The sequence below is a fragment of the Mus caroli genome, unplaced genomic scaffold (assembly GCF_978045245.1).
Source record: "Mus caroli unplaced genomic scaffold, Mus_caroli_1 scaffold_2, whole genome shotgun sequence".
In the NCBI taxonomy this organism is placed as follows: domain Eukaryota; kingdom Metazoa; phylum Chordata; class Mammalia; order Rodentia; family Muridae; genus Mus; species Mus caroli.
In genome coordinates, this window is record NW_028227257.1 from 120,293,410 (window position 1) to 120,308,542 (window position 15,133).

Here is a 15,133-nt window from a genome sequence, read left to right on the forward strand (position 1 = left end):
AATTTACCATTGATGACAGTAGCTCAAATTGCCAAGAGAAGCTCTTTCCAATGTGGATATGTTCAGTTCATTTTTCCTCAGGTCTTTTATCTTTTATTACTTTTAGACTAAGCTTAGTGCTTGTATAATTGATAAGCAGACAGACACGTTTGCAGGGGCGAGCAGGCAGTAGCTCTGTATCCCCTCATTAGACATCCCTGCCAGCTCTCTTCCTGTTTCACCCCGCCTTTTTCTGGCTTAACATATGGTTGCTTTATCAAATGTGTAAGTTTTACAGGCAATATCATTATCATATAAACCTCTTGACATGAAAAATAGTAGAGGCAGAAATGACCAGTAAAGACCAAGCATATATTTTAACTATCAGGAATGTCTTCAGACTGTCCCTAGCACCAAAAACTGTATGATAAAGTAGGACCTTGTCTTTTTTAGCCATTTTTTTTAATGCTCTCAATGAAAAATTCTCATCATCACAATTCCGGCTCTCCCGTTTCAGACTTAAGTAAACGAGCTGACTGTAATGCCAAGTTGCCCTTCATCTGTGAAAGATACAATGTATCTTCATTAGAGAAATACAGCCCAGATCCTGCGGCCAAAGTACAGTGCACTGAGAAGTGGATTCCTTTTCAAAATAAGGTGAGAAGAGAATGGTTCACTGTGCCAACCTTGGTTGCTTTGGTGCTGCTTGGATAGCCTGTGGTAGAAGGGCAGCCTCTCAGATCCCTCTTTGAGAGCACCTCCCACGTGGCCTCTGCTTCCAGAAACACAAGCAACATCAAAGTCATTTCTCAAGCTGTCATGCCTACCGGCCTTTGTATTCATTGTTCCCAGCACCCACCATAACTTTCGATCCACTGGCTGGATCCTAACCCCACAGCCTGAGGAAAGTGACTCCATTTCAGGGTGCTGCTTTCTTTCCCCCTTAAAAGTAGCCTCTGTCAATCAGCTTAGGTCAGAGACCCCATAAGTGCTACAAAGTACTTAACCTTGATGTTGCCCCCATGGGAGACCGATGATGCAATAGGTCTGGTGAATGGCGAGTTCTGTACTTGCCTCTTGGGGATGCTTGAGCCTTACTGCAGCTGTATCTGTGTATCACAGATTCATTGGGATGCTAGGAAGAAACTGTCACCTCATGTTAACATAAGTGTTCTCTCACTTGGAAGATGTGTAGACGGGTATAGTCTAGGCTGCTGTGAAGACCCCACAAAGCCTTCAAAAGCAGCAAGTCCCTTGTTTCTGCCCTGCCATAGTCAACACAGGACATCTCCCATGGGGTTCAGGGTCGTCCTTCTGGGACTGTTTCTGGAAATCACCCAGTGACTTTGCTTGTGGCTCAACTTCCTTTAACCATCCAGCCTATAAGAAGGCTGAACAAAAATTGTAGAATGGAACACGGCTTGAGACAAACTATCCCACCCTGATCTGTGCTCCTAATCACATAGAAAGGAAGAGATAGATGGATTTGCCAGCAGAAGGGCCCACAGTGAAGCAGGGACCATCTTGACCATCTGGATTGGGGGAGGGGCAGCTCTATCACTGACCTACAATCTCAGCCATGTTTTGACTTGGGGGAAAAAAAAACACAGGATAATCTTTTTAGTTCTTCAAAGGTGCTGTATCTATGCTGATTTGCACAGTGACATAAACTTGAATTAAAATGTCCTACCCAGAAGAAAAGATATGTGTCAGAGATTAGGAGCGATGACTAAGAGAGAGCCCAGGCTTTGCTCTCCGATAGAACAGGCTCGAGATAACCACTTCACCACTCGGCAGTTGCTTTGCATCTGGGTCAAGTTGCTTGACTTGCTTCAGCTTTCTCGTTTGTTCTGAGAGTTAAAAGAGATAAGGATATGACTGACCGAACACAAAAACCGCAGGGCAAGCAGGAGACACACTCGACAAGTGAGACATTTTAAAGATGCGTGTAATAAATAACATGAAAACAGCTCGTCACATGTTTATATTGAAAGTATGAATTTGAAGTCACGTCGTTTATTTGCACATCTCACAGGTAGACGGCAGCGCGCTAAGGGTGAGGTGTTCCTGCTCTGGTGGTTTTCTTGTGTCTGGGGCTGAGGCTTCCTCTGTGTCTCTATTTACAGTGCTTTCTAAAAGTCAACTCTGGGCCCGTTACGTTTTCTCAAGCAAGCGGCATTTGTCATTCCTACGGCGGCACCCTTCCTTCCGTGCTGAGCCGGGGTGAACAAGGTACCAGAATCTCTAGGAAAGCGTGCAGTTTGTTTGTTTGTTTGTTTGTTTGTTTGTTTGTTTGTTTGTAATGGGGATAAACTAGGGCCTCAGCACAGCTTGGAAAGTGCTATATGCTGGAAACCTTGCTTTGGTATGATTTGGGAGCCAAGTTAGTTTTGAGAAGCTAAAATCATACAGCTAAACGATTTTCCGTTAGAGAAGACAAAAGGCTATCTTGATAATCCAAATGCTTTTTTACTTTTTTATGCATTTATTTGTGTGTGTGTGTATATGTGTGTGTGTGTGTGTGTGTGTGTGTGTGTGTGTGTGTGTGTGTGTGTGTGTGTTTACACACTCATATGTGACGATCAGAGAATGACATGCAAGAAGGGGTCTGTCCTTCCTTTCCACCGTGTGGGTTCTGAAAATGCAGCCCAGGTCCTCAGGGCTGTCTAGCTCTCTGGCCCTAACTGCTTTCCTAAAAATTTCTTTGTAACAGATTTCATTATATCCTTGCTTCCGGAAATGGAAGCTAGTCTATGGATTGGTCTGCGCTGGACTGCCTACGAAAGGATAAACAGATGGACAGACAACAGAGAGCTGACCTACAGCAACTTTCACCCACTGCTGGTCGGTCGGAGGCTGAGCATACCAACGAATGTGAGTGAGTCGTATGCCAGTCATCTTACTCAATGCTGGGAAACGATTGACTCTCCAGAAATTACTAGATACAGAGTGGTAGCCTAGGGACTGAGGCTATAGCTCAGTAGAGTACTTTTGAAGCATGCTTAGATCCCGGCGTTTGGTCTCCAGCAAACGTGTAAACCAGGTAGCACGGCACAAGCCTGTAATCCTACACATGGGAGACAGGGCCAGGAGGGTCAGCAGTTCAGGCACCCTTATCTATATAGTAGGTTTGAGACCAGTCTGGGATATAGGAGACCCTGCCTCAAAACATTTTAAATAACACTAAAGGAGTGGCCCAATGCACAGTTCCATTTATAACACATATTCAAACAGGCAGATTAAGAAAGCTAGAGTTCCCCCATTTTACAAAGTACAGAATATTAATAGAATATAATCTAAAACTGTTCATATACATAGAAAATTGTAACCTTATTTAATATGTAAATAGATACACGCTCTCTAAGGAAGGAGTGTGTACTTATGGCAACTACCTGAGGATTGGACAATCATAGCTGTCAAGAACTTAAGTCAGTCACAAGCTGTTAAGTACTCAGACATGCCCAAATTAGGCAAATATCGAGTGCTACTAGGCTATTTCTGTATACTGCTTCCTTTTTTCTGTCTTTAAATACTGACTAGCCACAACACTAGGTGGAGTTTTTGAATCTTAACTGGATCGGGGAATGACCTAATTTGTAAATCATTTCTTTGTTCAAGTAAATTCCGCCAAAATTAAGCTAGAGTTAAGAGTGGTTTCCGAAGGCTGAGGAGGCTGCAAGGGAGGCTCTGATGCCGTGAGGTGCGAGGCTTCTTTTTAGAAAAGAGAATGTCATCTAACACTGTCTGGAGTGAGAGCTGTCCACTTTGCACATACACTCAAAACTCCACACTGCACACATTAAGTAGGTGAGTTGCCACTCAATAAAGCTCTGAGAACCACAGCCTCCAGGTGGGTGGGCCTGGCTTTCACAGCAACAGATTCCTAGCACTTACTTCACAGCCTTGTGACCGTCCAGAAATCGATATAAATGTCTTACCTAATGTGAGCCATCCACTTGGCTCTCGCTAGACAAAAAGGCAGAATTGTGATGGGTGATTTCTCTGTCAGAGCTACAGGGGATGGAGGCACACATCTTTAATCCCAGCAGTAGAGAGGCAGAGGTAGGTGGATCTCTGAGTTCTACGAAGATCTCTGGTCTATAAAGTAAGTTCCAGGACAGCCAGAGCTACGGAAAACAACCCCATCTAAAACAAACAAAACAAAACAAATCCTACATGTGAAATGGCATAGATTTTATTTCTGGGTGATGGTCTCATTAATGGGAAATAAGGCACTAGGGAAGGAGAAGGGCACTGTATTGGAAGCAGTTATACAGACACCTTGAGATTGCCACAACAAATTAAATTCCTGGTGAGATTCTGTCCAGATATTAGAGGAAATATGACCCTTCTAGTCAGCCACCTAATTTGGAAATGTGGTATAGAGCATCTCCTCATTCATGCCATTCTAGCTTCCTCCTGACTGTCTTACTCACACCTAGAAAGCTGTTGCCTGGGGACTTGTATACGGATTTTCCTTTTTCCCAATAGGCATCTGTGTTGGTTACTTTTGGGTCAAGGTAACTGCATGGTCTGAACTCTTCAGGGAGGAACATCTATTGTGAACCGTGGTTTCAGGAGGTTTCTGTCCATGGTATTCCGGAGTTTTTCCCATCAGGCTGACGGGGGGGGGGGGGGGGAATTGTAAGTCACAGGACACTGAGAGATTATGTTTCAAGCACCAAATCTAATTGTTCTGAGGAGATTAGTATTTGGTGTTCCAAGGTTGACTTGACAGCCTTTCATTTGGGAATGTTTGTGTCTCTGCTCATCGGCTGGTTTTTTAAAGCTCTGGTACGACACTTTCTTCCAGTCATGCTGCCATAACAAAACAGAGCATGCAGCTTTCTGTCTTGTCCATGTTCTGGAATTACAACCCCACCGGCGCTAAGGACGGAACTGTGTACACAATGCTAGACTCCTCTTGAGTGATAAGGAGTCCCCCAACCTCAAGGCCTTTGCCCGGCCTCTGGATGCCTTTGGAAGCTGACTTAGATCTTTCTGAGATCAACTTCCCACTCTAAGTCCCAGTGCTACTTTAGGGTCAATATAATAATTGGATAAAAATCATTCACTTCGAGTTTTAGTCCAGTACACATGAGTGTTTTTCGATATCCACCAGTATCAATATCCAATTTTCTCCAGGCATACTGGCCCATTTAGAGGGTTTAATGTTGAAGGAAGGAACTTGTCTATTCCACTGACATTCTGAAGTCTGTGAAAATAAGCATGCATATGGTTTTGCTTTCTAATCCCCATCATTTAGTGATTGTGCAAAACAAAATCAGATGCATGTCTTTGGTTCTTTGCGCTGTCTCCAACCTCCAGTGCAGTCCTTTACGTATAGTGATCAACAGTACATCTATATTTTCCAATTCTGTTTTCCTTAAAATTATCCAGTCTCTCACGTTGAATTCTTCATTCACTTCTCCCCCTTTTAAATATATTTAATAATGCCTATTTTCTCTATATAAGTTTTGATCATACCCCCCTTTGGATATTTCTCATTATTTTCTCTAACTACTTTATTTCTATTTTCATTTAACACTTATTTAGTGATTTAATTTTTTAATCTGTCACTCCTGGTATATGTCTACTTATTTTGCATGCATGTGTACATACACGTTTGCATGTGGGTTCATGCCACTGTACATGTGAGGATATCAGCAGACAGCCGGTGTGAGCTGGCTTTCTCTCTCCACCACATGGGATCCAGGTATGGAACTCAGGTGGTCAGGCTTGGCTGCAAGCACCTTTACCTACTGAGCCATCTCGCAGCCCCTTTTCTTAGCTTCACATGCTGAATAATACTAATAATAGAACTACACCTCGGTGTTTTTATTTTAATATAAAGGTTCCATAATGAGTAATGTAGACAATGAACCCCAAGGCAAATTTTCTAGTATGCACTATAGTTTATTATTATAAAATGTTCATAAAGGGGCTGGAAAGATGTCTCAGTGGGTAATACAAACAGGAGGACATGAATTGGTCCCCAAGCCTACATAAAAGACAGGTGTGTAGCATAAGCCCATATCCCAGCACTGGGGAGGCAGACAGAGGGGAAATTCCCTAGTCTTGCTCTCCTGCTAGTTGGGTTGAGTCAGAGAGCAGCAGCTGAGAGACCTTTGTCTCAAAATTTAGTGGAAACAATTGAGAAAAAAAAAATAAACCAACCCACATACTGCAAATATGCATCCACACACGTGCTGGAGAGCATACACCCAAACATGTCCACACACACAAAGTAGCCACAGCTATTAATCAAATTACTTAATTGTATTTTGCTTACTTGGATTATCAAGACTGACTTCAGAGAGTCTAGAATACCTGTAGTTGATTTTGCCCTATTCCTAAGAGACTATCTGCTTTAAACTATGTGTATCTATGTGAACACTTTTTAATTTCTAAAGTTAACTGCCCTTTTCTAGGTCTCAAATGTCCATCATGTTTTGGTTGTTGTTCTTTAGAAATTCCATGATAAGTTCTTTCATGAGTTGTTTTGGGTCTTTCATTATTGTTGTTTTGGTTTTAGGTTTTTGTTTTGTGTGGGGTTTTTTTTGTTGTTGTTGTTGTTTTGGGTTTTTGGGGGGGTTGTTTTGTTTTATTTTTGGTTGGTTGGTTGGTTGGTTGGTTTGTGTGGGGTAAAAAGAAACACCAACTTAAAATCCAAATTTTTCTTTCAAGGATCTTCAGAGTATTAGTGCCATTACCACACTAATATTTGCCTTTCTTTGTAGTTCTTTGATGATGAGTCCCACTTCCACTGTGCCTTGATTCTTAATCTCAAAAAGTCACCGTTTACTGGGACCTGGAATTTTACTTCCTGTTCAGAACGCCACTCTTTGTCTCTCTGTCAGAAATACTCAGGTATTATTAATCTTACTGGGCAACAATAAGATCACTACCACCGTTTTGTTTGTTTGTTTGTTTGTTTGTTTGTTTGTTTGTTTGTTTTCGAGCCAAATTTGAAGTAAGCTTTATTAAATACTGGCCAGGAAGATAGGCACTGGCCAGGTCTATACATGGGATTTCCAGACAATAGCCCCAAAATAAGAATATGTACTTCCTTGCTTTGTCCAGTAGGGGGCAAGCACACATCCTGAGGTACTTCCTGCCTATGTATCCCCCACCTACATGTGATCAAGCGCATCCTGTGCAGTTGGGACAACCAACTTTGTTTATAAAAGTGAGCACATATGGCTTGCTATCTTACGGGATCAGCCCCAGCATTCAGGAAGTTATCGTGAGCAAGTGGGGCTTACAGGGTATTACAGGTTAGAGGCGTTGTTTGTTTGTTTGTTTGTTTTATAAATCTCTTAAGCACAGTAATTAAAACTTAAAACATAACCTTAGCCCTCACAGTATAAACTGTCACCTAGATATTTACCACACTTTATGCTGTTAGATACATAGGGTTCCTTTTTGCCAAAAGTCTTACAAATGAATTCATGTAATTTTATAGTTACATATCTTACATTTTGAGCATAGACAAGTTCATATTGACATAGTGCAGTAGATTATCTCATAAAGACTGTGGGGTTTTTTCCCCAAGTACTATTGCCACAGTTAAATATAAAAATTAAATCTATGGTAGAAGACATTAATAGTTGTCTAATGAAAGTCATAAGCTGGGCAGTGGTGGCGCACGACTTTAAGCCCAGCACTTGGGAGGCGGAGGCAGGCGGATTTCTGAGTTCAAGGCCAGCCTGGTCTACAAAGTGAGTTCCAGGACAGCCAGGGCTATACAGAGAAACCCTGTCTCAAAGAAAGAAAGAAAGAAAGAAAGAAAGAAAGAAAGAAAGAAAGAAAGAAAGAAAGAAAGAAAGAAAGAAAGAAAGAAAGAAAGAAAGAAAGAGGGAGGGAGGGAGGGAGGGAGGGAGGGAGGGAGGGAGGGAGGGAGGGAGGGAGGGAGAAAAGGGAATTGACAAGAAATGAAAGTCATAGTTCAGTACTCTAATAAGCTAGGGTTCAATGTTCTTTCCATTCAGACACTTTGCAGATTTGAGTTTTGATACAAGCACTGTTAAATTTAGCGGACAGAAATGATAAAAAACACTGTGTATGACGCAGTCTGTACCTTCCCATAGTTAAAATAAGGTAAAACATGTACTTCAAAAGTAGAAGCCACCCCCACTGCGTGGCGCACTCCTTTAACCCCAGCACTTGGGAGGAAGAGGAAGAGGAAGCTGAATCTGTAAATTCCAGGCCAGCCTGATATACATAGTGAATTCCAGGACAGCCAGGGCTCCATAGTAAGAGGGGGAAAAGATGAAATAGCAACCACCCAGTTGTTGTTTTTTTATAATATATTGCATTATTTTTAATTGACCATGATAAGGTTTTAATGAGTGTTTAAATAGACGGTTTGGTTACATAATGAGAGCCTGAAGCATATTTGTCATGTACCTTAGCAAAGCTTTTCTTGCTGAGTTAATCTTTGCCCTTTATCCCACTCGCTCTAATGACTTCCTTATTTAGATACGAACCCTAAAGCAGTACATACCTCCCATGTGGCTTTCTCCTCCCGAATGAAAGCACCTAACCAAGAGTGTCCTGGTTTCAGAAATGGGAAGTTCCCAAGTCAGTTATTTTACCTAAGCCATTCAGCAAGATATGTCTAAGTCACTCAACAAAAAGCTAAAATAAGTAGTCAAGTGATATCTGAAGTCAACCAGGAAGGGGCGAAACCTGGCAGACCTGCTTGCCTTTGCACAGTGTGTGGGAGGAGCTGTTGGTCTGGTTTTCTTTTTAAATAGAGACTGAAGACGGACAGCCCTGGGAGAACACTTCGAAAACGGTGAAGTATCTAAATAACCTATACAAAATCATCTCGAAGCCCCTGACATGGCACGGCGCTCTGAAGGAGTGCATGAAAGAGAAGATGAGGTTGGTGAGCATCACAGACCCTTACCAGCAGGCCTTCCTCGCAGTGCAGGCCACCCTGCGCAACAGCTCCTTCTGGATCGGACTCTCCAGTCAAGATGTACGTTTACCATCCTTCCTGACAGCTCCTCTCGTAGACTAAGAAGAAAGCAGCATCTTAAAATTGTATGCAGTTAACTCCATGAATGTCTATTTCTATGTCTTTTGACATATAGTGAGAGATTTGAGGTTTTAAAAGCATTCAAGTGGGTGTGACTCAGTGACCACTTCTTTTTATATTTCTTTGTTGACTGAGCTAGAATCAGAAGTTGTCAGGTCTCCAACACCAGTAGGGTGTGGTGTGGTTAAGTGTGGAGGATTTTCCATTATTTTCAGAGTTAGCAGAAAGAAGTTAAAACACACAGGCAAACAAGAGGTCCTTGTCTCAGACAAGATCAAAGGTAAAGGCTGGCACCTAACATTGCTCTTAGACCTCCACACCTGAGCTATGGCCCATGTGTGCCAGTACATGAACACATGCGCACTCAGACACATGAACATCACAACACACACACACAAACACACACAGACATGCACACATCACACACACACAGATGTGCACATTCACAATACATACACACAGAGTGCACATCACACAAAGACACATGTATATCACACACATACACCTAGACACATGTGCACATCACAAAAACACACTTGGAAATCACACACACATGCAGACATTACACACATGATGACATGTGCACATCATACACACACATACATATATAACTTTACATTTTAAAATATAATAAATTAAAAGAAGAAAAATTAAAATCACTTGTATTATCGTTACTATCATCAAGGTGTGTTGCCTTCATATCTGTCCAACACTTGGGAGCCTGAAGCAGGAGGATTGTCATAAGTTCAGTGCTAGCCTGGGCTATAGAACAAGTTCCAGGTGAGCCCTAGCTGTAGAGTAAAAATTTCACTGTTTAATGGAAAGTCGCTGTTATCAAAGAATCAGAAGTTTACACATGGGTTAGTATTTTACTGTGTAAGGATTTACCTTTAAAGCAATTAGAGTGATGTCTCATAATTTTCCTCATTTCCCACTTCATGATTGTAACATTTTCTTTAGTCTATTTTCTATTATTGTTGTTGTTAATTATTAGTGGTGGTGGTTGTGAGGGTATGAGAGAGAAAGAGGGTGTGGGGGGGGAGAGAGAGAGGTGGGGGCACACATGCGGAGATCAGAGGGCAACTTTGTGGAATCTGTCTCTCCTTCCACCTGTGTGCAGGTTGCTGGGAGGGACCTCACATTGTCAGGCCTGTGCAACAAGTGTTCCTCCCCCTGAGCCATCTTGCTAGTCTCTCTCTCTCTCTTTTCAGTCTTGACAGGTGGTTCTCTTTCCCTTCTTTCTTATGTTACTTATTCTGGGTGACTGTTGTCTATGTTTTCATAAGCTGCCTTAAGTCTTTGCAACATAACATGATTGTAACATTGTATATTGGAAACAATTGAAGATTTTTAAACAGAACAGAAACAATGTAACTTTCCTTTATTTGAGTAACAGGTCGCTAGGGAAGTATAGAAAGACAGGAGCGTAGACCCTGGAGCTGTGGAGGACAGTTGTTTTTATATACGTTCATAAAGAAAATAACATTGGCCTGAAATAAAGCATGCTCACTGGATCTCAAAGTATAGCAACTGTGAGCTGCATGAGGGCAGGGTCACAGCATAGGTCACTGAAGTATGTAAGACATCTCAAAGTCAACGGTTGGGACAGGGATGAGGCATGACTCAGGACACTGCAGTGTTTATCAGGAAGGAGCAGGGGAAACAAGGCCTCAAGTGAGAGACCTGACAGAGAGAAACAAGGATCCTGTCCATTTGCTTGTACATGAAAGGACAGCAAAGGAGATACTGCCCCCTGCCCCTCCTTAAGGCCCTTTGGGTCTAAGAACAGAAAAATGAACAGGGTTCCCTTGTGCAGCTAAAAGCCTAGTGTTGGCATGGAAAAGCCAGGTTCAAATCAAGAGGAATGAAAGAGTAGATGTTAAAAGCTTAGGTATTTATAGTCTTGATGAGGGGATTCACATTCAATACGGAGAGGTGGGGCAGGAGGATGTATCTGTGGTGGAAGGAAGCTCCAAAGGCCATTGCCAGAGGCTGGTGGCAAATGCAGCCCAGAGGAAGAATGTAGGAGAGTGTCAGCAAAGCGTAGGTACAGCTATGTTTCCTAGGGGGCAAGTTTAAAGCTGCACATTGGCTTAGGAATTCACGGATAGAGCATTTACCTAGCATCCATGAGGGCCTGGATCCAACCTCTAACCTTACCAAAATAATGAAGCATTTGGTAGTGCTGGGTTTGGCCATTTCCTAGTTTGGACCCTCCCTTGGGCCTCAGGAAGGCTTAACCCTTTAATGCAATCGGGCCAGCATTGGTTATTAAGGCCTAGTGCCCTCATAGTACCAGGAGAAAACTTTAGAACTATCCTAGAACTCCTATGTCAACTGCATAAAACCATTCTCAAGACAGGTAGGTGATCTGGTCTTGTCAGGTTCTAAAGACAAGTGTTTAGAGGCTTCTGGACTGATCTATAATACTGAAAAGGAAGCTGCCTTGTCTCGGAGACCAGTGTGAAAACAGTAAGATGCACTGTCTTGAAGAGTTGAGACTAAGGCAATGAGCATTTCTTAGCTCTAGGTGCCAGCCTGCTCCTGGTTCTGCGTTTTACACTAGTCTAGTCTTGTGTCTCAGCCTCTTCACAGATGGAGGGCTGGAAAGTTGGAGGGACAGTCTCACAAATCAAATGCTCACAAGCGATTGGACCATGATTGACAACCACACAGGTTCCTTCTTTTCTGTTCTTTCAGGTATACCATGTTGTCTCCAGAGTCCTCCCTACACAGAGTGGTCCTCACTCCGTTTTAGCTTTCTGGTTTCCAACAAACAGTTCTGATGTCTGTGAGCAGCATTAGAGTTAGGGCCACAGAGTCTAGGGTTTAATCGCATGAAGGGGCGGGGGGGGGGGGGGTTCAGCCACACTCACTCACTCTCAGTGACCTGTGAAAAGGATGCCAGGGCCCTCTCAAATGGTTTTCACAAGGATTCAAACATTTAAGGCAATGCTTAACACAGTACAAAATGCAACTGATAAACATTTGATCTCATGGGTTAAAATAATATAAAGAAATAATGTCAATGTTGTCTCTGAAACGAATTTCTGCACCTCACAGGATGAGCTCAACTTTGGTTGGTCAGATGGGAAACGTCTTCAATTTAGTAACTGGGCTGGAAGCAATGAGCAGCTTGATGACTGCGTGATATTAGACACCGATGGATTCTGGAAAACAGCCGACTGTGAAGATAACCAGCCGGGTGCCATTTGCTACTATCCAGGAAGTATGTGGATTGCAACTGTTTCCATCCCCTTACCCATCCCGAGTAGGAGAACTGTGTCTGTTTGGTTTTGCAAACTCTTATTTTTGTATTAGGGGATTATAAGAAAGTCATTATCATAGTGTATGTTTTGTTTTGTTTTGTTTTCGAGACAGGGTTTCTCTGTATGGCCCTAACTGTCCTGGAACTCACTTTGTAGAGCAGGGTGGCCTCGAACTCAGAAATCTGCCTGCCTCTGCCTCCCAAATGCTGGGATTAAAGGCACGCACTACCACTGCCTGGCCTTAATTAATTCTTAACATCAATGACTAACATTGTGAGCCACTGTTAAAATTCCAGGCATGGTGGCACATACCTTTAAGGTCAACACTCAGAGGTGGAGCAGAAGACCAGGCAAAGCTCAGCCAAGCCTGGGCTGCCAGGCAAGCCCCTGTCTCAGAAACAAACAAAGGCTCAGTTGATTATGGGGAGTTGCACTCGCTTGAGGCAGCTTCAGTCAGAAGGGAATTTAGAACACCACCCTGCAAACAAGGATGGAACTCAACCACCCGGAAATGGGCTTCAGACATCCAGCACTAGGGAGCCTCAGGCAAGCAGCTCTCTATGAGCATGAGGCCAGCCTGGTCTACAAAGGAAATTCCAGGCCAGTCAAGGCTACATAGCAAGACGCTGTCTCAAAACACAAAAATAAAACAAACCAAAAAATCTCCTGACACCAACAAGAAAACAGAAACCCAGAGATGTACCATGTGTGCGCCTGTCCTTTCTGCCTCTCTCTGTGTCTGCACTCTGCCCCTTGTGAACTTTCTGCCCTTTCTGCCCGGTAGCAGAACATGGCTGCTCTGCAACTCTCTCTTCTGCCTATCACTGAGGTGAGTGAATGATGTCTGAGTCCCACCTTTCAAGCTCCTAGAATCCCTTGGGCTCAGCCTGAGTCAAATATGCAATCCCCAGGCCCAGTCAGGGGCCCACATTCTTGGGTTTGTGGTAGAAAGAACACACTGTTTCTGAGACAAAGGGGTTTGCTGCAAAATGGGAGGAAAATGCCAGATAGTCTCTAAGACATAATGAATCTGAATTATTTTGACTTTAGCGAATCTATAGTTGCATCCTCTTGAATATATTACTTTCATAGAATAAAAAAAAATGAGATATTCTAAAGGCCATTTTCTAAATGATATTTCTGTTTAATTTTGTTAAAAGAATAGCTATTTCATTGCAGTTATTTCATTAAAATTAGAGATATCAGTAAGCAGAAATGTGAGAGTAAATCTCACGATTGCAGTTAGATGCCTATTGTTAATTAATATGTTTATAGAGTCCCTCTGAGGAGGCTCCCGGCACTTGACATTTAATAAAACAGGAAGACAGAAACTCGTGTAACCTAAAAACGCTCTTTTTTTTTTCACATTCCTCCACTCCACAGCAGGAGTAAGAAAATTATGTCAAATAATTTCCTCGCCACAGAAAGCCAGCATGCTTCATGCTATATTCAAGTGTAAACAGAACAAGGCTGTTACTTCCTCACTTCCTTCGTATTTCCCACAAATCAAGTCTAATGACTGTGAACAGGATTTAACATTTACATCCGAAATGAGAGTTCTTACCATTAACTTTTATTCCCCCAGATGAGACTGAGGGGGAGGTCAGAGCCCTGGACACTGCTAAATGCCCGTCTCCTGTACAGAGCACTCCATGGATACCATTCCAGAACTCCTGCTACAATTTCATGATCACCAAGAACAGGCATAAGACAGTCACACCGGAGGAAGTGCAGTCCACGTGCGAGAAGCTGCGTAAGTAATGTCCCACTGCCATCGTGTATCGGGATGACACACTCGCTCTTCACATCACCTGGTATGAGGATCCATCCCCAGGGTAGCACTGGTGATGACCTCTCCTAGTTCTCACAGTAGAGAACAGAGAAGTGGTCCCGAAGCAGGCTGGACTGACCGAAGACACAGGTCACCCCATGTGGCAGGAAACTCAGTTACACCACTAATTGGAGCCAAGGTCAAAGAGATAGACCTTGGTCTCCGACCTGGAGTGATTCCAGTAAAACCCTGAGGGTCTGTAACTTGTGAATAATGGGAGGGAAGGGACCATGAGCTATGTGCAGAGGTCCTATGAGAAGCATTATGTCATTGTCCCCCAAAGTGTGCTGTGCCTTAGGAACACTTGTTTTCTTATTTAAAAGAAAAAAAAATGATAGGGTAAGGTTTGAGAAACACTAGCCTGTGTATCCTCTGTATCAAAGTACATTGAGAGAAATTTTAAAAATGCTGGCATAACATTTGAGCTCACAGAGACTGACTGAGGTGGCAGACACAGGGCCTGATGGCGTCCTAGAGCCAGAAGGAAAAGCAGACACACACTCCCATCCCTAACACAGGAGCTATCTAATTGATAACCACTTACAGATGAAAACGTAGATTTCTCCAAAGGAGTCTCACTGGGGAAACCAGCTAACTCTTAAAGGCAGACTGCAGGTCCAGCAGTTGATGCCAACAGAAAATGAACCAACAGCATCTTTGGAGCGTCCTTGTCTCTTAATGTCATGCAGGGCTTTTTCCTTTAACTGTTTTTTTTAATTGTTTATTTATTTTTATTTTTATCGTTTACTGTCTTTTGTATATAGATTGTGGCTTCTGGTTTTGGTTTTTATGGGTTTTCCTAAGCATGTGAATGTGTGGGTCTCTGCATTTGTATCTCTTTCTTGTGTCTTTTCTTGCGTTCTTTTCCTTCTCTTGATATTTGTCCTGTCTTCTTATGTTTTATTTTATTACTATCCCTTAGATGCCTGCTCGTTTTCTAATGAGAGACAGAAGGGGGTGTATGCAGATGGAGGGGCGGTGGGGAGAAACCAAGGAGAGTAGAAAGAG

The 15,133-nt window shown here is 42.8% G+C and overlaps 1 protein-coding gene across 2 annotated transcripts in view; it reads left to right on the forward strand.

Moving 5' to 3' along the window:
- The window catches only part of Ly75 (lymphocyte antigen 75), a 127,844-nt gene that overhangs the window by 52,755 nt on the left and 59,956 nt on the right, over positions 1-15,133 (forward strand). For both annotated transcript variants that reach the window (XM_085834883.1, XM_085834884.1), the window contains exons 21-27: positions 497-636; positions 2,106-2,211; positions 2,693-2,853; positions 6,720-6,849; positions 8,739-8,965; positions 12,089-12,254; positions 13,880-14,047. In XM_085834883.1, coding sequence (XP_085691009.1) covers positions 497-636; positions 2,106-2,211; positions 2,693-2,853; positions 6,720-6,849; positions 8,739-8,965; positions 12,089-12,254; positions 13,880-14,047 — 1,098 coding nt within the window. The remainder of the gene's footprint in view (positions 1-496; positions 637-2,105; positions 2,212-2,692; positions 2,854-6,719; positions 6,850-8,738; positions 8,966-12,088; positions 12,255-13,879; positions 14,048-15,133) is intronic.